The sequence below is a fragment of the Antechinus flavipes genome, chromosome 1 (assembly GCF_016432865.1).
Source record: "Antechinus flavipes isolate AdamAnt ecotype Samford, QLD, Australia chromosome 1, AdamAnt_v2, whole genome shotgun sequence".
NCBI classification, from domain to species: domain Eukaryota; kingdom Metazoa; phylum Chordata; class Mammalia; order Dasyuromorphia; family Dasyuridae; genus Antechinus; species Antechinus flavipes.
The window spans coordinates 706,170,979-706,194,827 of NC_067398.1; the positions used below are offsets into that span (position 1 = coordinate 706,170,979).

The following is a 23,849-nucleotide window of genomic DNA, read 5'->3' on the forward strand; positions in this document are numbered from 1 at the left end:
TTTGCTGTAATGTCCAACAACCTGTGTCAGTCTTCAATGATATGAACGAGAAAAAAAGAAAATGAAAAAAAATCACTAAAGAAAATTAAAGCACTTCTAATCAAATAAAAATGGTTATAAATGACATTACATATCACTTCCCTACAAGCCCATTTCTAAAGATTAATCCTGGAACTTCCAGGATCCTGGGCCACCCAAGGTTCTGGCTCAGGTGGAGAATGCCTTTGGGCTCTCCCCTGTAACGATCCACACAGCCCAAGCCACAAAGAGCCCCCACCCTCCTGCCCGCAGGGTCCTCACCTGGGCACACCTGCTTTGCCACCAACACCTGAAGACTGCAAAGACTGGAGCAGGTTCCTGGCCGTGGCCTCGGGCTGAGCTTCCGCCAGCTGCTGGATGGCAGACTGCAGGGCTCTGCGAGATGCGGCATCTCTGCAGCAAGAACGGAAGGCAAGGATGGCAGCGTGATGAGGTGCACTGGCCGGCCGCTCCCCAGCTAGGCTGCGGCCTCCTGCTGAGCAGGCCTGGCTGCCCGAGACAAGGCATGAAGAAGGCCCCGGTGGCCCCCATCCTGAGGCTCTGTGCACCTTCCGAGCCGCCCTAAGACCGGCTTACATTTTGGGGTTTTTTGAGGGGTAGAGTCAGGCAACAGTTCACTGTTCAGGCAACTTCTCACTGGGGGATAGCCCTTCTCTCTCTGACTTTCCCAAAATAATTAAACAAGTAGAGTCAGGAACTTATATTTTATCAGGGATGAATAACGAGGGAACAAAAAGGGCTTTGATGAGTAACTCCTACTGGGAGTGTGGACTGGAGCTCCCCCAAAATGACAGACATCTATGATGCTCTCAGCCACATCGTTCCTGAGTCAGCGGCCACAAATTAAGCCAGTCACAACACAGGACATCTGAGCAGCAGACCAGCCCCAGGACAGACCAGGGGAGCAGGCCTCCCACACAGCTCTTGCTCTGTCCCGGCACTGTGCTGGTCCCAAAACATGAAACAATAAAGTAAATCCAGGAATTCAGATGAGACTAAAACCACCTATAGGAGTCCCCTAGATAATTTCACCCAACCCCAAAATTCAGACTGCAAAAGTTATAGAAGAACTGCGAGAAAGGGGCCGAGGGGGTCTCAGTCTTTTTTGTCCTGTGGTCTCCTTTTTCAAGGGGGTAAAGCCTGCAGATTCCCTCTCAGAAGAGCTTCTTAGATGCAAAAAATAAAATACCAGGGGTTATAGAGAAAACCAATTCTTCCAAATTGCAGCAATCAAAATACTCCTGGTCGACGTCAACTAAAGAGCAAGCCAAGCTTCAGAGGCTAACTGACAGTCCCCGGGGATGGAGCCAGATGTGAGGGCCCCGCCAGGTCTCCCACCATCAGAGGCGATGCCCTCCCCACGCAGGGACTCACCGGTACCGATGCAGAGTCAGGCAGAAGAGCTTGCAGAGGCCTTTCACCGCTCCCTCGGGCAGGTCTGAAATCAAAGCATTCCTGAAAAGTCATCCTTCAACAAACATGGAGCGTCAAGTACCAGGCTAGCACCTGAGCCACGAGACGGGCCCTTGACCTCGGGGCTGGAATCTACATAAGGAGGCAACTTTCTTGTGGCTCTTTTTAAATTAAAATCAGGAGGCAGAGCCTGGCACAGAGGAGGTGGGCTTGCGAAAGGCAGAATTTAGTTGGAGAAAGAAGGAATCACAGACAATACAAAGAACCAAGCAAAGGTGCAACAGTGGGAACACAAAGAAGCAGGTTCCATGGACAGAGAGCTGGGGATGTAAGGCTAGCAACGGTCTGGTGCCAGGCTGGAGAAGGCCAGCCTCCAGAACTGGGGAGCCCGTGAGGTTCTGAGTCAGGGAGCAACATGATGAGGGTACTGAGTCACTTAGGGGCAATGTCCGTTCTCACTTCCACCAGCACCTAGCTCGGCCCCTCAGCCATGTTTGCTGGACTGAATTAAATCGATCTGCTAGCAATGGATGAGATGAACTAGAGCAGGAAGAAAGAACAGATGGAGATAACTCTTAGGAAACAATTCACATGACTTCTGACTGATGGGAAAGCAGCTGAAATGGGGAGAGCATCCGAGATCTGGCCAGGAAGAGGCCGGAGGCCGGGCCTACCACAGCGCCTCACCCACTGCAGGAGAGCAGGAGCTCTGGCCGAGGTCTTCATCGGAAGCTGTTCCATGAATCCAGGAGAAAAGTGACAAAAGGGGCAAAATTCCAGCAACACCAACAGGGATGGAAAGAAAGGTACTAAATGCTACACTGCGAAGGACTCGCCACACTGACAACGCACAGGGAGAATCTCACAGCCCTGCAGAAACCCTCCCGCCTCCTCTCTCGAATGGCAACCTCACCCCACCTTCCAACCCATGGGGACGGCTGCTCGCATGCGGGAAGACCCCAGAACCATGATCCCAGCTTCCACTCTCTAACAAGTAGCAGAATCCTGTCAGAAAGATGAAGCGGAAGATTGCAGCGGGGGGGTGGGGGGGGGCGCCTCACCACACAGACCACTCAGGACAACGTTTATTGGAGGACCACCAGGTGCAGGGCACCGTGCTGGGGGCCAGGAGACAAAAAAGAAGCCCGGCATGGCGGTGAAGGGAAGGAGAGCGAGACCCAGGCTGAGGGGCCATTGGAAGTTGACTACTCAACATTTATATCAAGCAAGCTTGACCTCAATAGCTTTTTCATGACTTTTTTTAATTGAGCACATTTTGACATGAAATCCTAAATACAGACAGTTCTGGCCTAATGTAAATTCAGATTATGTAAATTAAACTTTTTGTAAAGAATTCTGAAATACACAGAAAAACACTAAGTTAATTTTACTGTCTGGCCTGTGCTCACTCACTGTCTCCCCCAGCCTGTGAGGAAGAAGTGGCTCTTCTCCTAGACAAGGCCGACACGTCTCCAAGGGTCACTGATTCCACGCCCTGCCGCATCCTCCAGCAGACTGCTCCCACTATTCTCCCTCCCTCCCTTCCTCTCTCGTCTGTCACTCTGTCTCACTGTCTCAGTCTCTTTGTCTTTCTCCTCTAATTTTGTCTCTGTCTCTGTCTCTCTTCTTACTGTCTCTCCCTCTCCCTTCTCTCCATCTCTCACTCTTGGCTCTGTCTCACTCTCTCTCCCTCCTGTCTCTGTCTCCTTGTCTCTCACTGTCTCTCTCCCTCTTGTCTCCCTCTGTCTCTATGTCTTATTCTATCTCTCACTCTGTCTCTTTCCTCTCACTTTCTCTCTTTCTCTCTCTATCTCACACTGTCTCTCCCTGTCTCTGTCTCTCTGCTGTCTCCTCAGTCTCGCATCGTACCTCCTGGGGGCATCTTCCCCAAGTTCTGTCCTGGCTCTCTTTTCTCCCACTGTACTGTGTCATGAGGCCCCTGACCTCCATGCAGAAGTCCCACCATGCCCCTCTCCCCTGAACCATTATAACAGCCTCCTAAGTGGGTCCCAACCTCAAGTCTCTTTCCATTCCAATTTATAATTACAGACATGAGGCTTAGAGAGGCTAAATGAGATGCCCGGGTTCCCAGCATCTGTGGTGGAGGGTCCGGAGTTCCCAACCCAGGGGCAAGTTCGACACCAAAGAAAGAGGCTGGGAGCCCATTATGATTGTTAAACCAGTTGCATACTCTGTGGAATTCTCTGCTTCTGCCTTTGGGACAGCTGGCTCGCCCCACGCTTGGGGGTTGGGGACAGCCTTGGCGTTTTCTTGATTGGGGAACCCTAGACCCTACATTGGCAGAATCCGAATCCGAGTCTTCCTGATTCCTGCTCCAGGACTCCCCCAGCAGGCCACCTGGGAACTACCAGAGCTCATCTCCACTCTGCCCCGGCCTGCCATGCCCAGGTGCCCCCTACCTTACGCTACCATGGCGTCCGCTAGCTCCTGGCCCTTCCAAGCCAAACTCCTGTAAGAGCCGGCTCCACCTGTCTCCATTCTCCTCGTTCTCTCTCCAGGTTACCTAGGACCTATTAATTGCCGCATCCAATGGGCTTTTCTCGGGCCCACCCTTCTTGCTTCTCTGGAGCACTTCGCACTGGCTCCTGGGTGCCCCTGCCCTCCTGGGGGGGATGGTCACCGTTCTGGTCCTCATCCCCACTGCCACGTTAACAAGATCAGCTGCATTTACACGCCACCCACCAGGCTGAGCGCCTTACAAATACCATCTCGCTTGTTCCTCACGAGCTTTGATGGGCTCTGTTGTAAGTCCCGTGTTACAGTTAAGGAGACAGACTTAAGAGACTTCTCACACAGCTAACAATAACAAAGCTCACATAGCAGCTAACAAGTCTGAGGCTAGATGTGAACTTTGGCAAGTGAGGAAGGAAGAGAAGAAGGGAGGGGGCCTGGGAGAGAAGAAGGCCAAAGGTATAAAATTTCAGACAGACCTGGCATGGGAGAGAACGTAAGCTTTTTTTTTTTTTTTTGGTCTTGTGTATTCCATTTGGAAGGTTTTGTTTGCTTCTTTCTGCACTAAGCTGAGCACGTATAAGATGCTGGGCCATCACTCTGCTCCAGCAGATACTTAGAGGACCAAAGTTATTACTACAGGGGTTCAAAGTAACAAGAAAGAAGAGTTAAACCATGTTTTAGCTCTATTTAAGAAGGTAGGGAAGTGTTCTATTTGGCTGACCATGGTCCATGGCTGACCCCAAGCCAATTTCTGAGGCCTCCCCATACTCCCTGACCACCCCATCAACTGCTGCCTTGATGTTCTTCCCCTCCCTAATCCCATTTTCCACATCAATGTGACTAATGCTCCTAGAAAGGGCAGGTTGTAGCAGCTTCCCATCGCTTCCCCAGAAGCAACTATTCCCGAAACTTTCCAAGTCAAAATGCCCCTCCTAGATTCTCATCCCCTTCCTTTCTGTACCGTCTCCTCTGCTTAGAATAAGTTCCCCAAGGGCAGGAACTCTTCACTTTTGAGCTCACTGCTAGACACACAGAAATCACTTAATAAATGCTTTTTCATTCATTCACTGATTCTTAAAGGAGTGAGCCTCCAGCGATTCTGGACATTAATTCTCCAGCATTTAGGACAGCAGAGGTTTTGTTGTCTGCTTTAAACAGCAAATGGTTCACAGAAAAGAGGACACAGAAATCAAATACTGCTACAAAAGAAGCAGGAAGCTTCAGGAGAAGGCACACCGCAGAGAAGCATTTGAAGAGTGGAAGGGGGTGGGAATGACACATTTTGTTGACCCTCTACATTATTGAAAATGGCCCCCAAACAAAGAAGGAAATGACAAGCACCCTCACAGCTGGAAACCAGAAGCCGCCTTCTAAACGAAAGAGACTCTCAGGGAAAACTCCCACAAACATCTACTGAACCTTTCCTCCCTGATTCTGCAAAGCATGCTTACAATTTTACTGTTATACTATGAAAACAGAGTTAAAAGTTCTTTTAGTATTGTTTAAATATAATTTCTAAAAGAATGATTTCTTTGCAGGAGAACCTGTTAAACTTCATTTCTTTAAAAATATCCCAAAAGGTAAAGCTTTTACTGTACCATTAGTTACATTTTTAAAAATATCCTAGCTTAAAAGACAACTTAGTACTCTTAACTTGGGCTTCCCAGAGGAAAAAAGTCACGAGCAAAAGAAAACATAATTTACACTTTAAATTGGGTATATCCCTGCCTACCCAGATAAACGTTCATGTACCTTTCCCAGCGACACATTTCCCAAGATCGTTAAGGATCTCTCTTCGCTCCTTCACACTGGCTGTAGTCACTTTTACTGCAAAACGCTTCAGCGTCTCAGAAACCTGTAAAAACCACCCACAGATACACACAAGAAAAAAAGAGATCACCTGTGAATATGTGGATACACACACCCCACCTATGAATGTATGAATATCTACATATAGATATACATACACACACATATATACCCCCAATAAGAAAGCAGGACAAGAAGTGGGGGAACAGGAATAAATTAAAGAATCTCACAGCCAATTGGTCAGTGGGCCTAGTGAAAAGTCACGAGATGGAAAAGGTTAGTGATCTCAGCACAGAAAGGAACTCCCTTTGCACATCAAGGGCCTCAGCACCTGCACTCCTGAAACCATAACCCGCCTATGAGCTAAGGTTGGTCATCCCTTCAGTTCAGCCTGTTTCAGCCAAAGTTCAATAGGCAGAGAATAAGAAACACAAAAGAGACATTTCAGAAAGCCTGTTCCTAAGCAGCAGAGACTTGAAACTGGTAACTTAAAAGATGGGGGGAGTAAGGGGGGGGGTGATATAATGGAAACCACTGGCTTCTCTTGCTCACTCATGACACTTTTTTCACCCAAAGATGTGCATGTGTGTACACACACACATAATTTTATTTTACATTTCTCCTTTGCATATGGACAAGATAAATGGCTAACAGCATCCCGCTTTTTTCTTGTCAAAATATATTTCTATGTAACCCTTCCCCAAAGAAAAGGGGATTACTTCCAGGTAAGATGTCTCCTTAACTCTGAATGAAACCAGAGGGGTCTCAGGCTCACAGGACCCTTGGGAGCGTCTCACACTGACAGGATTAACAATCTGTGGCTTCAGCGCTCCCTGGAAGACGCAAATGCCCTATGGGGCGAACGCCACAATTCAATCGGCACTTTTTTACCCAGCAAACCCTCCAAAAACCCTCTAAAAATGGAGTTTCAGGAAGATCTCCAATGAAACAGCGCTAATAAAAACAGTCCACAAAGCCAACTCTTGAGATGACTGGACAGCCTCCGAACTGCCTGCACTCACAGAATGAGAAGGCCCTTAGAATGCCCTCATGCAGTGCGCCCTTCACTGAAGAGATCACTGAGACACAGAGAAGTGAGACCCTGGCGGCAGGGACAGACCAAGCCACATAAAGGCCACATGGACCTTCCCTTCAGGCTTTGCTTCTCTTATTCCAAACTCTTTCCTTTCTTTAAATATAAAAGTGAAACTTTCCACTCTTTCCTCCCTTTCCCCCGTAGCCCCCGACAAGGCTGGGTCAGATCTGGGGGAGGCCCAGGGCTCACTAGCCCCCTTCGAGTCTGAACAGTGGAGAGGCTTGTGAAGTCAATGAGGCCTTTCCCACATGGGAAGCTCTTTTCGCTTGAATTTCAATCTCACCACTCTTGGGTTACTTCAGGATGGTGGCTATGGGGCATTAGGCTTAATGGTCCTTGGAGGCTTAGCTCATTCCCTTGGTTAGGAACAAAGTCATGTGGTCCACAATCTACCACTCCCCCCAGTCTCTTACGCATGGAGGGAAATGTCATTTGGCTTGGGAGAAACCCTGCTTTCCTCAAGAGCAGCTGGACCAGGGACATCTCCGGAGCAGGAGTGTCCAAGAGCACTCGACTTAGGAGCACAGGACGCGAGTTTGAATCCTGGCTCTGAGCACATGTGCTCAACCAGGAGGAATGACTTCATACTTCAGCCTCAGTTTCCTCTTCCGGTAAAATGAGGAGAGGCTACAGCAAATGACCTCCTGCTCTCAGGATCTCACAGACAGTGGGCTTTGCTTGACTGAGGTCACACTGGTCTAGTGACTGGGAGATCCAAGGAGGGGCCGGGAGATGGGAGAAGATGGCAGGGGTTAGGGTGGCAAGGAGCTGAGCTGGCCACATGCCAAGGAGTGGGCACAGATGGGGAGGAGGGGGAAGGAGTGTCAGAAAGAAAAGAGAGGAAGGGGAAATCGAGTCAGAATGGAGGGCAGGGGGAGGGAATGAAATGACAGAGATAAAGAAAGAAAAGAGAGTGAGAGACAGAAAGGAGAGAAAGAAGAATGAAAGTGACAGTGTGAGGAGAGCGAGATGGGGGTAGGATGAAAGGAACAGGAGAGAAAGAAAAGAGAGTGACAGAGAAGAGAGATAAAGAAAGAATAGAAGTGACAGAGGGAGAACACAGAGAGGGAATGAATATGACAGAAAGAAAAACGATGGAAAGTGACAAAAAAAGAGACAGAAAGAAGGAGAAAAGAATGAAAGTGACAGAATGAGAAGAAAGATAGAAAGGGGATGAAAGTGACAGAGAGGGAAGGAAAGAGATGGGAAGTGACAGACAGAAAGGAGAGCAAAGACAGGAGAGAAGAATAAAAGTGGCAGAGTGAGGAAAGAGATTGAGGTGAAAGGGAGAGAGACAGAGAGGAGAGATAAAGAGAGGAGAGAATGAAAGTGACAGAGCGAGAAGAAAGAAACAGAGAGGGGGACAAGAAAGAAAAGAGATGGGAAGTGGCAGACAGAAAGGAGAGGTGGGAGAGCCAGAAACAGGGAGACAGAAAAGCAGAGAAAGTGGCAAAGGGAAAGGAAAGCGATAGCGAGGGGGGCAAAAGTGACAGGGAAAAAGAAGAGAGAGATAAAGTGACAGCAAGGAGACCCAGAGACGTGAGAGAGACAGACAGGGAGAAAGTGGAAGAGACAAAGACACAGATCGAGAGGCATGAAAGTGGCAGAGAGAGAGACGGCGAGAGACCGGGAAGAGACCGCGTCGGGTGGCGGCTGTCACAAGCTCGGCTCGGACGTCCGCCCCGCTCCCCACGCCGGCCCCCCGCGGGGCCCGCGTCTCTCGGTGCCGGTGCCGTCCTCTAGGGGTCTCTGTCTCCGCCTCCCATTTCGGGCGTCTCTCAGTATCTCTCGCTGTCTCTCTCGGTTTCTCTGCCCGTCTCGGTCTCTCCCGGTGTTCGGGAGCCTCGCCCCCACGGAGGCTCCGCCCCCCCACAGACTTCCGGCCGGGACAGACAGCGAGCGAGCGTCGCGGTTCCCCGGGACCGGCCCGAAAGGGCCCGCCCGGAGCCGGAGCCACCGCCCCCCGCGCTTCGCTCGGCCCCGCGGCCGCCAGCCTCACCTGCGTGTCCGCCGCCATCCTGCCGGCTCTGACCCCGGAACCGTTTCAGGCTCACATCCGGGTCACCAGCAAGCCGCCACCGCCGCTACCTCTCTCCCCACACCCCCATACCTTCCAGCCAGGCCCCAGGAGGCGGGGCCAATCACCATGGAGACACCAGATCCCAGCCCGGGCCGGCAAGCTTTGCGGGGCAGCCCCGGGGACATCTGGGAGTTCTCCGCCCGGATCCCGCCCCATGCTGCGCTGGCGTGGGCGGGCACCAACCTGCCCGAAGACTGTATCCGGGAACTTCATTCACCTGGTGCTGGGGATCCTTGGAGATTGTTTTAATTATGAGGAAATGTTACGAACCTTAAAACACGCAAAGAAGTTTGCAAACTTCAGAGGGTCCTAGACGTGTTTTGCGGGAGGACAAGGGTGCGCACTGCGCACCCTCGTCTCCGAGCCGCGCGCCTTTGCCAGGGACTCGGACCAGCCAAGCGCCGGGGATACGGAGCAAAGATCAGGCCCTGCTCTCAAGGAGCTTACGATTGAATGGGGGGCAGACAAGAAGACAACATTTGTGGACCAAGAAGCCATTTGGGATCTAAGTCGGGACCTAAAGGAAGCCCGGGAGATCAGTCGTCTGGGCCGAGGAGGAAGAGCCTTCCGAGGCAGGGGGACAGCCGGGGAGAACGGATGGAGACCCTGCCCCGCGCGCTCCCCTCGCAGCCTCCCCCAGACTCCCGACCGCCCCGCCTCCCACAATTCCTCTGGTCCTTCCCGGTGTAACCGCTGTTTCCTCTAATTAAGAGATTCTCAAACCGCCGGGACTCCCTCTGTGCCCGGTCCTCCCGCTCCCATGCCATCCTCCCTCACCCCCCACGAATCCAGAGACATTAACTCCCCAGAGAGATCTTAAATATCCTGAGCACCGCCGCCCCCCAGGTCTAGATTCATGCAATCCCCAGAGGTGTTAAATATCCCAAGCACCCCCGCCCCCACAGAATCAGACATAAACGCCTCTAAATGCCCTGAGCACCGCCGCCCCCCAGATCCAGAGACTTGAACTCCCCAAAGAGAGGTCTTAAGTGTTCCGAGCACCCTTCTCCCGTCCCCTTTGACCAGCAGAGGCCCAAGGTCACCGTCGTGGTGCAGGAGCCAGGACCCCTGAGTCCCAGATCACCTCAATGGGCTTTGTGCCACACCAGTGCGCCTCAAAATATTTAAATAGGACTCGAAAATCCTTTATTGCTGGGTTTTTCCCGAGTTTGTGTTCAGTAAAACAGAAGGGAGTACAAGTGCTTCACCCACCAAAGCAGCCTGTGGTGCTTGTTTCCATTGCTTAGCTCGAGTTCCAATTTGAACTTAATAACAAGATCTTGGGCAATCCACTCCCCATATTTGCCCATTTCCTCATCTGTAAAATGGGGACATAGTGGAGACATGGGCAAACCGTCTTTGCTAAGAAAACTTCAGGAACAAAATCCTTGGGAATCATCTCAGCGTTGGACATGAATCAGTTGCTTTTTAAATGCTTTTGAGTGACAACAACCGGTAGTTCACATCCTAACCATTGGGGCAGTTTCCCCAGTGCTCCCCACCACGCAGCACCATTTCCAACCATCCAGACTGCATTTGGAGTTTGCGTTGGCTCCAATGCCAGGTGATATTTAATACCCCATCAGTTCACTGTATCTTGCACAACCCTCAGCCTACTCTTAAGGGACCTTAGGCTGTCCCAAACTCTTCCTGGCCTTCCTCCTTTGGAGGCTCAACACACAACAGGCCTTTCACAATCTTTTTGAAGTCCACAAAACAGCTTCCAAAAATGCTGAATGAGCACCACTTACAATGTAAAGAACAAAAAGCAGACATCCATTCATTAAAAAATGGCCTAACAGGTTTGTGGTGGGCAAAAATCTTTTATGAGTCTAATAAATGTGCAAACCTGGGAACCCATGAAGTGATGGTAAGTGAAACAAGACTGCGAGCAGCACAGTCCCCATCCTTGTCCACTTCGGGGAGGACCATCGCTCCAGGGACAGAGTGCTGTAAAACTGAGATTTTATCGTTGGCTAAACTGGTGATACCCAGGCACATAGCTGAAAGGACCCCAACAAGACTTTCACCAGCATTTTCACCACCACCAAGCCTCCTCTTAAAAAGTCTCAACAGCTGCATTCACAGCAGGTGCAGAGGCCTTTGCCATTCTCCAATCAACCCTGGGAAATGGGCACTGTCATCCCCATTTTATAGTTTCTAAATTCTCAAGATTATGAGTATAAAGACAAGAGGCAAGGCAGAAATAAACGAGCACTTTTATTTCTTTGTTCCACAAATAACCCGGACGAAATAGTCATCTCCTGTGGGCTAATCAAACAGACCAAATCCCATATCTTCATCAGACTCCTCTGATTCTTCTTTGGCTTCCACCTTGGCTGGGGCAGCAGCAGCAGGCGCGGCAGCGGCCGGAGCAGCGGCCGCAGGGGCAGCCACAGCAAATGCTGAGGGGTCGGCCAGGAAGGCCTTCACCTGAAAGCAGGGAGATGAGTCAGCACTGCCACCTATGCTCCCCTCCCCACCTAGTGCCCAAAACCTTGAAATGAGAAGACTGTCTTGTGACCTCACAATCCCAGGGTCACCCCAACCAGTGCAAGCAGAGCGAAAACCAGATGTTGGGGGGAAGGTGACCCAAAGCCAGGGAAGAACTCCAAGCAGCACCTCTGAGATCAGGGAAGGGATTGGTGTTGTATGTTAGAGATCCCAGAGGCAATAAAGTCACTGGAGTTTACCAGGCAGAGTGCTGCAAGTCTCTGGCAGGGAAACCAAGGAGGATAACTCAGCAGCTAAAGCAACTACCCAGTGCATATTCAGACTGTATGTTATATTTTAAAAATACTGCGGTAATTAAATCTCGCATATGGAAGTGTATCCCTTTTCAAAGAACATGAAGATGCCAATCATAAGTACTACTCTCACTGTCCTGTGTCCTTGCTAAATCTTTACCTTTTCAGCAAGTGGGAAGGTATACTCAGTCTCCACAGCTACAGCCAAGACTCGCTTGTACCCATTAATGATTGAGTGGGGTACTGATGCGACAGTTGGGTAGCCAATCTGCAGACAAACACTGGCTACATTACGGACACCCTGTGGACAGAGAGTTAGTGAGTTGGCGGCAACCCTGCCCTGGGTGCCCAGCAGGATCATTCAGACCAAACACAGGCTTGTTCCTCTCCTCTTGTGCTGTTGCAGCCCAAACCAAGCCTCAGGGCAGAGCACACAAACCATCAGAATTCCCATCACCCTTTGCAGACCCCATCCCAATTATCCTTGGCTTGCTATCATTACACGCCTAAGCCTCCAAGCTCTTCTGAGAAGACCACCCGGCCCTCAGGCCTGTGAGGAGCCCCCACCTCTAAGAACCGAAGGTGCAAAGTCTCCTCTGTAATGTCCAGCACTTCAGGGTTGTAGATGCTGCCATTGTCAAAGACCTGCTGAATGATCAGCCCGAAGGAGAACGGGGAGATGTTCAGCATGTTCAACAAGGTGGCCTCGCTGGCACCCACTTTGTCTCCAGTCTTAATCAGCTGCACGTCACTCTGAAAAACAAGAGAAGTCAGCCCAGAAGGCCTCGAAAACTGATGGCATCAGCAAGCATGGGGCAGGGCTGCAGATCACACTGGGCTCAGCCCATCCTCCCAACAAGTCCTGACCCTCCATGTCCTCCAGCATTCACCATCCTCTGTCTCTAGGGGTCAGGGCTAAGTGCTTTGGGGGGATTAAACCCCATACAGCTAACTCCACTCACCAAGATTTCAATGGTGCCCCTGGAAATCTTGGTGGTGATACCCAGTGCTTGGAAGAAAGAAGTCTTCTCAGGACCCAGCCCAGTGTTCTGGGCGGGCACAGTGACATCACATGGGGCAATGGCACCGGCACGGGCAGCAGCAGGCACCTACAAAGAGAAGTGGGCACAGGTGAGATCTGCGGTTCTCAAATCAGCCAGGATGAATGTCAGGCCCAACATATCCTATCCCACAGTTCTCCCGTGTACCTTATTGGCCAGAAGCATATCCCTGATCTCAGTCAGATCTTCTTTGGTGAACACAAAGCCCACGTTGCCCCGAATATGAGGCAGCAGTCTGAAAGAAAAGTTTCACAAATTAGCTCCTCTCCCAGACAGCACCACCCTTTCAAATTCAGGAATAAAAGGAAAAGAGACTTTCCCAGAGGCCCTGGACTTACTTCTCCAAGGCAGGGTTGTTCTCCAGATGCCCACGAATGGCTTTGCGCATCATGGTATTTTTTCCCATCAACACTACAGCCTTCCCACGGAGGGACATTCGGATCTGCTGCATCTGCTTGGAGCCCACATTGTCTGCTCCCACAATGAAGCATTTTGGATAATCATCCAGAAGTTGCTATAAAACAGAAACAAAGATGTTTGTCGCTCGATTAATGTGAGATATAAAGTAACCACAAAGCTTTCTGGAAGGTAATTCATTTCCTCAGTTTACAGAAGAGATTTAAATCTTTTTAATCACAAAGTATTAAGTAGCAAACGTGAAATTTGAACTCAGGTCTTCTTACATCTGCTAGTCTCTTCTAATAATTCTGATCACTTGTTATTTGTCCCTCATTCTTGAAGACTATGGCATCAGGGTAGTGATGTCATGTCTTGCAAGTGTACTGGACTGAAAGGGAGGGAGGGCTATGTAAAGTCACCTCACTCTTCTGGGGAGCCATCTAGGTCTAGTAGCAAGACAAAAATCAGGACTCGAGATGACTCCTCCAACACTGCAAGACACAAGGTGACTACCTAATGGAATAGCCTGGAACACACAATACTGCCAAAATGTCTTGTCCACTCTGCAATCAAAGCCAGGGGGGCCAGTCCTAAGCACTTTTTTTAATCATGAGCAAATGAGATGCAATTAAATTTAGAATTATATCCCAATACTGAAGAGACAGTTTTGAACTATTAAAATGGTTAATTTTTCTAAATGCAACCTAGTGCTTACCAAAAAAACCCAACCTGCAAATAACTTTCAGACAAAGCATCTTTGAGGGCCATCCAAATTGTCAACAACAACCTTGTCGAGACTGAAATTCCAAGTTAACAGTGATCTTAAAAATCAAAAGTGATTTGTGAGAACTAAGGCAATGTTTTGTTTTACATCAAAATACATTTCTCTGTGAGCAAACACTTGCCATAACACTTTAAATATGTGCTCATTTACAATATCCAAGTATTGTTCCTCATAAACAGGTGGAGACTCTTGTCACTGTTTTCATGGAGTTTACAAATGGGCAAGGGTTAGTATTCAAAATTGTGGGGGGTCAAGGAAAAAATAATTTATTTCAATTCTTTGAATTAGCAGCACTAAAAAGAACTAGGACCAAATGGAAATCAGGGTGGAAATCAAGGAGAGCCAGATTGCTACTTGATATGAAGGAAAACCTATCTGGAATTATCCCAATTAGAAGATAAGTTTTTCATAGTAACTAAACAATATTGCAGAGCTTCAGGCAGAAACAGCTTTAGTTCCTGCCAACTCTTACTTCTTTTACAACCAAATGGTTAATTGGTCTAGGGGGACTGACTGCCAACATCCTAGGCAAGGATTTCCCCATAGAAAAGCGCACAGAGCCCGTTTAACCGATATCAGATTGCTTACTGTCTAGGGGAAGAGGAAAAACTAGTAATTAAAAAAAAAAAAAAAAAAAAAAGGCTGAAAACATGGTTGACAGCCATGATTCTTTGTATCATCTCCAAGGCAATTTGCCCAGCTTACTTATCATCTCCAAGGTCCTCCAACAAGTAACATGGGTGCAACTGATACAATAAGATCTAAGATCACTTCCTCAGATTTCTGAAATTCTCATTTATCTTCATCTTTATCATATCACTCCTAGTAAAATACAACACCCTTGAAGGATGGTGCTGCATTTTACTTCTGCTATTTTCTAAAAATGCCAAAATAACTCCTCCCTGGTCAAAAAGACTAAACAGCAAAACAAAAAACCAGGATTGAAATCCTGCTCTTGTGGTAAGTCAAACGTCCTTTGTCCCTTCAAAGTCTGCACCTATGCTGCTGCCCCTTCCTCCCCCCCCCTTCAATGTTTTCTGCTCTTAAACAGCAGGACCTTGTGAGTCCTAATGGCTGGATCAGGAGGCCCTGAGTGGGAAGCAAGAGCAGTCCCAGGCACTCTGGACACCGAGACAGACATAATGGCCCGTGTCATCGGGGAGCTTACATGCCAAGGGAGGACAAAAATATTCCAAACAAGTTCCTAAGGGGAAAAGGTAGCCGAGAAGCCTCCCTGTGGAGCAACGTGACCCCAGGTGCTCCCCCAACTTACGATGATCTTGAGGAAATAATTGGATTTCCAGGTAGCCCTGTCTTCCCTGGGCATCTCGAAGGTGCTTCAGGGATTGCCACGTGGGGTTTAAAGACGATGTCACTGCAGAGAAAGCCAAGGGGCCATTAGCGGGAGACCACGTCCTCCGACCCCTCTCCCCCCATGGGTTCAAGCTCCAGAATCCCTCCCAGGTCAAACATGGAAGGGCCAGATGTCCACACCCTTCATGTAATAGATGAGCATGCAGAGGAATCATGGATGTCAAACTAACTTTTCCCCAAACTGAGGCACACAAGGGGAATAGAGCTTTAAAGCTAGAAGAGGCCTCAAAGGTTCTCTAGTCCAAAGCCGCTGATTCCACAGTCGGAATGGAGTCACAGATCTAAGGCTAAAGCGGACCTCCAAGGCCCTTAAGTCCCACCACTCCCGTGTTTCGGGAAGGAAGCTGGGGTCCCGGAAAATAATCTCTAAAACACTAACCCCACCCCGCTTCCGGCGGCACTACCGGGCTGTGAAACCTGAATCCAAGTCACTCCCCCTTTCTCCTCGCGGCCCACCGAGGCCAGAGCGTCCGGGAGCACAAGACTGGAAAAGAGCCCGGCTCCAGGCCGGGCCTCCGCGGCCTCCCCTGCCCTCACACGCGGGCCCCGCAGGCCTCGGCTCGGAGCTTCTCGGGCCTCAAAGACTCCCCTGGCGCGGGACCGAGTTCCGGCACCCCCTCCTCAGAGCACCGCAAAGGTCCGTGCTCCCCTGGGCCCAGTTCCCAGGCCGCGGCTCGGCTCCCCCCCACACAAACACACAGCCGGCTCGGAGCCGCCATCGGACCCACCTCGCACGAGGACGCCTGGGGAGAGAGCGGCTGCGCGCCTCCGTGCACCTTTTATAGTGAACGCCGCAGCCAAACAGCGCCCGCGCACGAAGCTCACTCCCATTGGCGAATACCGCCGCCCATCTAGCGAGCGAGGCGCGATCCAGGCTACTATTGGGCGTTACGGAGGGTACTTGGTAGGCGGTGGTCCCACCTCTCGAGAAGAGATTCCCGGATCTCAGAAAAGGAGCGGCAAAAAAATCCACTCGCGCCCCCTGCCGGATTGACCTGAGATCTCGAGACAGCGCCTCGGAACAATTCAGGGAGCCCTCGCAAAAAAGCCATGACACTTCGAGGCCTTATTAAGCGCCTACTGTATGCCACGCCCTGGGCAGGAATAAAATGAAAATTAATGTAAAAGCAAAACAGGACGAGAGGCAGTGCCTGGGTTTATTTCTCCGTCTCCCCAGCATATACTGGCTGTTTGACTTGGGCCAAATCAGCGACGCAAATCGATTCAATTCGACTCCATAAACAATTAAGATAATCGCCCATGAAATGGCAAAGAAGTCATCTCACAAATACTTGTAGTTTCCCCTTGCAAATAAAAACATGCTTTTTATAGCCACGAAAACGCCCGTACGTGAAACAGCAGAGAAAGAAATCATTGGGTAAATCCTTTCAGTAGCTTCCCATCGCCTCCCGTTCAAATATAATCCGCGACCCCTCCGGACTCCGCCCTCCTTCACCCTCTGGCCCCGCGACCCCTCCGGACTCCGCCCTCCTTCACCCTCTGGCCCCGCGACTCCTCCGGACTCCGCCCTCCTTCACCCTCTGGCCCCGCCGCCGCTTTCCCTGCTCCACGCGGGGACTCTCGCCCCGCTCCCACTGCGAACCTTCCAGAGTCCCCTGAGCCTACCCACAATCCCCCTGTTCGCCCCGCGCCTCCCCTCCCCTCGCGACTTCCCATTGATCCCGTAGGGCTCGTCAGCAGAGAGTAAGCTCCCTGAGGGCCGCTCTCTTTTTGGGTCTCCCTAGTGATTAGTGCAGCTGGGTACGCGTAAGCACTTAAGTTCCTCTCACTCTTTTCTTCTTTCTCTCTTCCTCTTTATCTTTTTCTCCTCTTTCTTAATCTGTTTTTTCTTTTATCTTTCTCTTCCTTTTCTTTTTCTTTCTTCCTCTTTCACTTCTTCTTTCTCGTCTTTTTCTCTTCCTCTTTTTGTGTCTTGTTCTCTCTCCCTCTTTCTTTTTCTTTCTGTCTTCTCTTTATCTAACTTTCTTTTTCTCCCTTTCTTACTCTTCCTCTTTTTATCTTTCTTTCTCCCTTTTCACTTCCTTTCTCTTTATCTTTCTCTTCTTCTCTTCCTCTTCTTTTTCTTTCTTTTATTCTTTCTCCTTTCTCTTTCCCTTCCTTTCTCTTTTCTTCCTCTTTTTTCTTTCTCCTTCTCCTTTCTCTTCTTTTTCTTTCTCTCTCCTCCCTCTATTTTTCTTTCGTATTCTCTCTCATTCACATTCTTTTCTCATTCTCTCTGTCTCTCTCTCACTCCCACAAGGAGAGAAAGCTCCCCAAAACATAGGAGTCTAAGGAAATTCCCAGTCCCTAACTGATGATAGAAATAAGCACTTCATTTGGACACCCCTGGCCTCTGGAGAACCAGGTTACACGGTTACTTAAAAAAAAAGATTCTCTGAACTTCCCTGGAGGCAGGAGGCGCTGACTCTTCAGCGTGTCATCCCATTCCTAACAGAGGAAGTACAGAGAAGGAAGGGATGGGAGGGAGCAGGGGGCGTCTAGTACCTGCCAAATGGGTACTACTGAATGGGGATCTACGGAAGGAAGACTGGAGCACATGATGGCTGGTTTCACATAGCTGAAAAAGCTGCCGTGTGGAGGAAGCAGGAGTATGCTGGTAAAGATTTAACAATCAGCTCTCCCCCCGCAAAAAAAAAAAATACTTCATGGATGCATGAAATGCTTTTCCATTTAAACGAGCATTATTAACATTTTGTCACTTTCTTAAGTCTAGACAATCAACAAAATAAATCAATTCCTGACTTGAAGGTTTGGTAGATCCGCAGTTATGTGCAAACGCGTACCCTGGAATTTTACAACCGACTCCAAGCTGGGGGCAGCTGGCTGAAGGGGGTGAGTTGTTGAGCAGCAATGGGGTAATCACTACAAAGGGTAAATTGTGTCTGGACCTCAGGGAAAACTTTCCAACAATCAGAATTGTCCCAAAATGGACAAAAGTCAAGGTGCTTTGTGAGGGCCCCGGGGGCAGTGAATGACCTTGGTTTCAACGCATATACTATAACTGTCAGACAGGATCAATTTTGATTTTGCTGACTTGCTTTTTTTTTTCCTTTCTTTTTAAATCTTTCTCACCAAGGAAGGTTCAGTAAAAGGGAGGAAGACAGACAGAGACTGGTATAAAAACAAAGACACCTAAAAAAATAGATTTAAAAAAAACAGACAAATGTGGTTTTCCCCTTTTGTTCTGATTCACAAAATGAGTAATATAGAAATATGTTTAAAATGATTGTACATGTTTAACCTAGATCTGATTGCTTGCTGTCTTGGGGGGCAGGGAGGTAAGAGAGGAAGAAAAAAATGGAATTCAAAATCTTACATAAATAAATGTTGAATACTACCTTTACAGGTAATTGGAAAAATAAAAAAAATTAATTAAAAAATAAAGAGATGGTTAATATAGTACATTGCACATAGTAGGCACTTAATAAAGGCTTTTTTATTATCGGATCAATAGATTTATGAAATTTTCCTTCAGTTGAAAAAGAAAGAGAGGGTTTAACCATATTGGTCTCCAACACCAAGAATGACCACAATGGGGAATGGACAGAAAAAGCACACCTAATCTGCCCTGGAATGCATGCTGTCCAGGAAGAGAGCCTCCCTCCCAGAGCAGGATGCTCAAGCGTGTACCGTCTCCTGGCAGAGAATTTCTCTGCTTATGCTTCTTTTTCAAGTTTGTTGGGACCACGCTGACATCTTTCTGAACATCACTTTGGTTTAACCCAACACGCAATTATTAAGTGTCTACTATGTCCCAGGTACTGGGGAGGCAAAAGCAAAAAGGAATCGTCTCTTTCCTTTAGGAGAAGGAGGACAGAGGGGCCGGCTCCAACACAGGCTCAAGTAAGTAAATTCAGGGTCATTTAAAGAGGCAGGAAGGTAGGATTGGGGATTGGGAATGGTCAAACCTGAGTTGATCCTTAAAGGAAGGTAAGGATTTTAGGAGGTAGAAGTGAAAAAGGAGCACGTGACAGACATGGGAGAGAGTCTGAGCAAAGAACAGGGTGCTGAGAAGGAGTAACAGCCAGGAAGTGAGGGCGCTGGAATGGATGGGAGGCAACAAGAAATAATAGGAAAGATCTGGAAAGGGGTGCTAGGTCAGATAACGGCGTGCTTTTAACCCAAGCTGAGAAGACTTTTATTCTAGAGGCGTAAAAGAAGAAACTCTGCCCAAAGGGCCACAAACTGTGCATCCCCTTTGATCCAGCAGTGTTTCTACTGGGCTTATATCCCAAAGAGATACTAAAGAAGGGAAAGGGACCTGTATGTGCCAAAATGTTTGTGGCAGCCCTGTTTGTAGTGGCTAGAAGCTGAATGGATGCCCATCAACTAGAGAGTGGTTGGGTAAATTGTGGTATATGAACGTTATGGAATATTATTGTTCTATAAGGAATGACCAGTGGGATGATTCAGAAAGGCCTGGAGAGACTGACAGGAAATGATGCTGAGGGAAGTGAGCAGAACCAGGAGATCAGTGTATACAACAAGAAGACTGTACGATGATCAATTCTGATGGACGTGGCTCTTTTCAACAATGAGCTGATTCAAACCAGTTCCAATTGTGCAGGGATGAAGAGAATCAGCTACACCCCGAGAGGGGACTATGGGGACTGAGTGTGCTTCACAACATAGCACTCTCACTCTCTCTGTTGTTTGCTTGTATTTTGTTTTTTCTCATTTTTTCTCCTTTTGGATCTGATTTTCTTATGCAGCAAGATAACTATAAATAAGTATGCATCTATTGGATTGGACAATTTGCCATTTGGAGGGGGTGGGGGGAAGGACAGAAAAATTTGGAACAAAAGGTTTTACAAGGATCAATGTTGAAAAATTATCCATATGTTTTGAAAATAAAAAGCTTTAATAAAAAAAGAGAGAGAGAGAGAGACAGAGAGACAGAGAGACAGAGATACAGGGACAGAGAGAGAGACGGAGAGAAAGAGAAACAGGGAGGGAGGTTAAGGGGGGAGAGACAGAGAGACAGAGGTACAAGGATAGAGACAGAGACACAGGGACAGAGACAGAGAGACACAGAGAGAGAGAGACAGGGAGCACTTATAAAGTTTCTGGGTCGAGCTTCAGAAAGACTATTTTGTCAACTATAAGGGTGACAGACTGATGTGGAGGCAGGGAGACCAAATAGGAGGCTAATAACTGCATTGCACTAGATGAGAGGCCATGGAGGCCTCCACTAGGGTGAATGAGTGAGTAGGTGAATGGGGAAAAGGGGACAGGCAAGAGAGGATCGCAGTGGATGCAGAACTGACACCATTTTTTCCATCTCGACCTCCCTCCCTCCCAGTTTCCTTCACCTGCTGTTGGCTCCTTTCTCCCATGCTCTAGAATGGAGAACCCTTTCAAAAGGGCCGTACACATCTTCTCATTTGATCCTCACAACCACCCTATGAAGGTGTTATTCCCATTTATTTCCCAAATTATTCCCATTTTACACATAAGGAAGCTAAAGCTTCCCAATTCCAGGACTGGCGCTCTATCCGCTGCCTTCTAGGGATAAGCAGAACCATTTGGATTCTTCCCTCCTGTTTGCAATACCAGAAGTCAGCCATGGCCTCCTTCCCGAGCCTTCATGAAGCCTTCTACTTCCTCCTCTGTAAAAACTGGGGTGTGTGTGGGGGGGGGGCGGAGTTGTTAGATCAAATACCCCCCACCCAGATCCTTCCCCCCTTGTTGAGCTCAACCCACAACCCCAGGATTTGCGGTCCTACAACCAAACTCTGAGAGCTCAATGTTTTCTTTTTTATCTTTCCATATGCAGGGCCTCGCACAGTGTCAGGCGCAGAACAGGTGCTTAAAATGTGTTACATTGAAATAAACTGGAGAGGAGAGGATTTCCAGGCACTCAAAACCGGCAGAAAGGGAGCGGAGCCGCCCCGTGGCGTGACTGGCGGCCCACGTCGGGGCCCGACCCAGTCTGAGAAGTGGTACCCAGAAGGGACGCGGCCCTCCAAACGGGCTCTACTGACCAGAGCCAAGTACGGCCGAGTTGGCATTTGTGTTTAGGCACTGGGATGGTCAAACTCATGTCTCCAACCAAAAAGGTTTTGAAACGAGGCGAGGTGAAAATAATGGTAAATTTTATTGGCATAAATCACAGGAATTTAAATGGGAAAAGCAAGGTTAGAAGTTGATAGGGAAGAAAAAAATCAAATCAAACTGTTGACCCAGAGAGGCATCCCCAAGATGTCCCTGACCCCAAAGGGGAGGGACGGGGGCAGGTCACTGTAAACAGAGCACTAAGGCCTCGAGGTGGACATACGGACACCCCCAAAACACAGCTGAGCTGGCCTGGACAGCTCCTGGCTAACCGAACCAAAGGTGGAGTGGGCACCGAGATCCCTGGGAAATCTGCCTCTCCCTTCACAGCCGGGGCTTCCACCGGCCCCGGACTGTCCTTTGCCCCGTCTGTGGAGGCCCCAGGAACGGACAGAGCTGGCAGCCAACCTGGGCCCTGGGGACTCGGTGAGCTCCCGTTTCATCAGTCGGGAAAGTTTCCCCAGGATTCTCCCAGGACCTGGTCCCTCTGCAAGACCTGCATCAGTTTCAGGTCGGTTCCCCCCGTAAGTTTCCAAGCACTCATTACGGTCAGCACAAAATGGGGACAAAACTGGGGTAAGAGAGCGTGGAGGTCCCAGCGGCCTCTGGCTCCATCATCATTCTGTCCTTGAGAATGAATCTATTTCTCTATCACCCCATCCCCAGATTTCCCAAACCAGAGGGAAATGTGGCACAAAAGGTGCTTAACAAGGCCTAGAAGGCAGCCCCACGGCCTCGCCCGGGCATGTTGAAGCAGGGTCCTGGGGAGACGTGGGAAGACAAGGGGGGCACAGCGGGCCTCGAAGGTCCGACCCCGACTCCTGACGGCTTATTCCAGCAGCAATCGGGAAATCCCCTGGCGTTCCCCTCTCCCCACCCCCCAACGCACTGTATGCTGACCTCTCTCGGGGAGGCAGGCGGGACCCCGGCAGACAGTCGGGGAGGGAGGGGGGTCTGAATACAGCAGTTTACAAAATGTTCTAGGGGAACCGTGAGAGAGGGAATTAAAAAAAGGCGAGTCTCGGCCCGATCGGTTTGTGCTAGAAAAAGATACTGGCTGCCCCGTTCACCCAGAGGCCCTCGGTCCACAAAACCCCTTCTGGTTAAGAGTGCTCCACAGCAAAGCCACAGGGAAAGGGCAGGCCCCGAAGGAACGGCTTAAAAATCTTTTCAAAATCAATTTCAAATTTCATAGAGAGAATTAAAAGCAACCCCGACAAATAGGAATTCAAACCTCAGTGTAGAAATCTATCAAACAGGGACAGCGTCCAGTCTGGGGGCGTGCTCGCGGCGTGCCCACCGATCCTGGAGCCCGGAATCCGGGCTCAGCCGCCCACAAAGTCAATATAAAATATTATTGCTGGAGAGTCCTTTCTCAGTAGAACCAAGTGAATTAAAGGAGGCCTTGAGGCATAAAGGAGTGGCCAGGGACAGCCAGAGGAAAAGGGGGTCTCGGGAACTCTGTCCACCCCACTCTGCCCCAATCCCTGTCTTCTCCCCGGGGGGCTTATGTTGGCTGCCCTCCAGGGTCCCGAAGCAGGGGAGGAAAGGGAGGAGGACGGGAAGAGGAGGGCAAAAGGAGAAACAAGAGATTGGGAAAAGTTCTGCCCCTCAAAAACTCCCTGAGTGGGCAGCCCTGGTTCTGGGGATGCCCAGTGACCTGGCTAAAAAATGATTCCAGTGTGGGGTGCCAGGGTCTGCCCAGCAGGGAGGGTCCGCAGGCTAGGAAGAATCTCTCCCACCATGAAAGAAAGAGAGACCAGCGGAAGGAGGAAGGATGTGGGCCCAGGGGGTCCCTGGGAAGAGGAAACCACAAATAGGTGTAGCCCACCTGCCCCCCGCCCCCGGCCAGGCTGGCCTCAGAAGCAGGCTCCAATTCCTGAAGGGCCCTGCCAAAGCTCCCGCCCCTGCCATGAGGTCTGGGGGTTCCGGAACCCCTCCCAGGGGTCTGGGGGGCTCGGGGGGCTCTAACAGAAGAGCTTGAGGAAGCAGTTTTGACAGTAGGGTTTGTCATTCTGTTCCTTGAAGGTTCCCTTGTTGAGCTGCTTGAGGCAGAAGGCGCAGACAAAATGCTCCGGGTGGAACTTCTTGGCCATGGCGGTGATGCAACGGCCAGTGATGGGCTTCTGGCAGCCGGAGCAGAGCGAGCCGCGGCGCTCGTGGTAGTGCACCTCGCAGTACGGCTGCCCGTCGTGCTCAAAAAAGCTGCCGTTGATGAAGGGGGTGAAGCATTCCTGGCCAGCAAAGGGAAGCGTGGGAATGGTCAGGCCCCAGGGGGTGCCCGGCGGCGAAGGGCCCCAGACCCTCCCACAGAGCCCCTGGGAGGGGCCCAGGGGGCACGGAGGAGGCCACGTTTGCAGCCAGGGGCCCGGCTCTCAGCCCTGCAGGGCTTCCCTCGGGGCCTGGGATGGAATCAGGAACCTCAGCTGCCCGCCTCCCTTTTCGCCCGGGAAAAGCACTCTGGGTAACTCCGGCAAAGGCGGAGAGGCTGAAACCC

At 49.8% G+C, this 23,849-nt stretch overlaps 3 protein-coding genes across 12 annotated transcripts in view; all 3 read right to left on the bottom strand.

Moving 5' to 3' along the window:
- GCN1 (GCN1 activator of EIF2AK4) overlaps positions 1 to 8,907 on the bottom strand; it is a 63,271-nt gene extending 54,364 nt beyond the window's left edge. The window contains exons 1-4 of the mRNA XM_051972917.1: positions 8,832 to 8,907; positions 5,680 to 5,782; positions 1,414 to 1,477; positions 301 to 432 (exon numbers count right to left, since the gene is read on the bottom strand). Coding sequence (XP_051828877.1) covers positions 301 to 432; positions 1,414 to 1,477; positions 5,680 to 5,782; positions 8,832 to 8,849 — 317 coding nt within the window. The 5' untranslated portion in view covers positions 8,850 to 8,907. The remainder of the gene's footprint in view (positions 1 to 300; positions 433 to 1,413; positions 1,478 to 5,679; positions 5,783 to 8,831) is intronic.
- Positions 8,908 to 11,119: 2,212 nt separating this feature from the next.
- RPLP0 (ribosomal protein lateral stalk subunit P0) lies at positions 11,120 to 16,103 on the bottom strand. The gene is made up of 8 exons (XM_051972918.1): positions 16,006 to 16,103; positions 15,177 to 15,278; positions 13,059 to 13,234; positions 12,868 to 12,955; positions 12,622 to 12,768; positions 12,227 to 12,412; positions 11,820 to 11,960; positions 11,120 to 11,345 (listed from the first exon to the last, which is right to left on the bottom strand). The coding sequence occupies exons 2-8, from the start codon at positions 15,228 to 15,230 to the stop codon at positions 11,184 to 11,186; spliced, it is 954 nt and encodes a 317-aa protein (XP_051828878.1). The 5' UTR covers positions 15,231 to 15,278; positions 16,006 to 16,103; the 3' UTR covers positions 11,120 to 11,183.
- A 5,273-nt stretch (positions 16,104 to 21,376) lies between these two features.
- The window catches only part of PXN (paxillin), a 43,969-nt gene continuing 41,496 nt past the window's right edge, over positions 21,377 to 23,849 (bottom strand). For all 10 annotated transcript variants that reach the window (XM_051972920.1, XM_051972922.1, XM_051972921.1 and 7 more), the window contains one exon: positions 21,377 to 23,586. In XM_051972920.1, the coding sequence (XP_051828880.1) occupies positions 23,320 to 23,586 (267 nt within the window). In that variant the 3' untranslated portion in view covers positions 21,377 to 23,319. The remainder of the gene's footprint in view (positions 23,587 to 23,849) is intronic.

Coding starts and splice junctions, on each gene's coding strand:
- RPLP0 (XM_051972918.1), bottom strand. CDS start 15,230: ATGCCCAGGGAAGACAGGGCTACCTGGAAATCCAATTATTTCCTCAAG. Junction 12,956..13,058: donor AACAACCCTGCCTTGGAGAA/GTAAGTCCAGGG, acceptor CTTTTCTTTCAG/ACTGCTGCCTCATATTCGGG. Junction 11,346..11,819: donor CCTTCCCACTTGCTGAAAAG/GTAAAGATTTAG, acceptor CCCTGCTTTCAG/GTGAAGGCCTTCCTGGCCGA.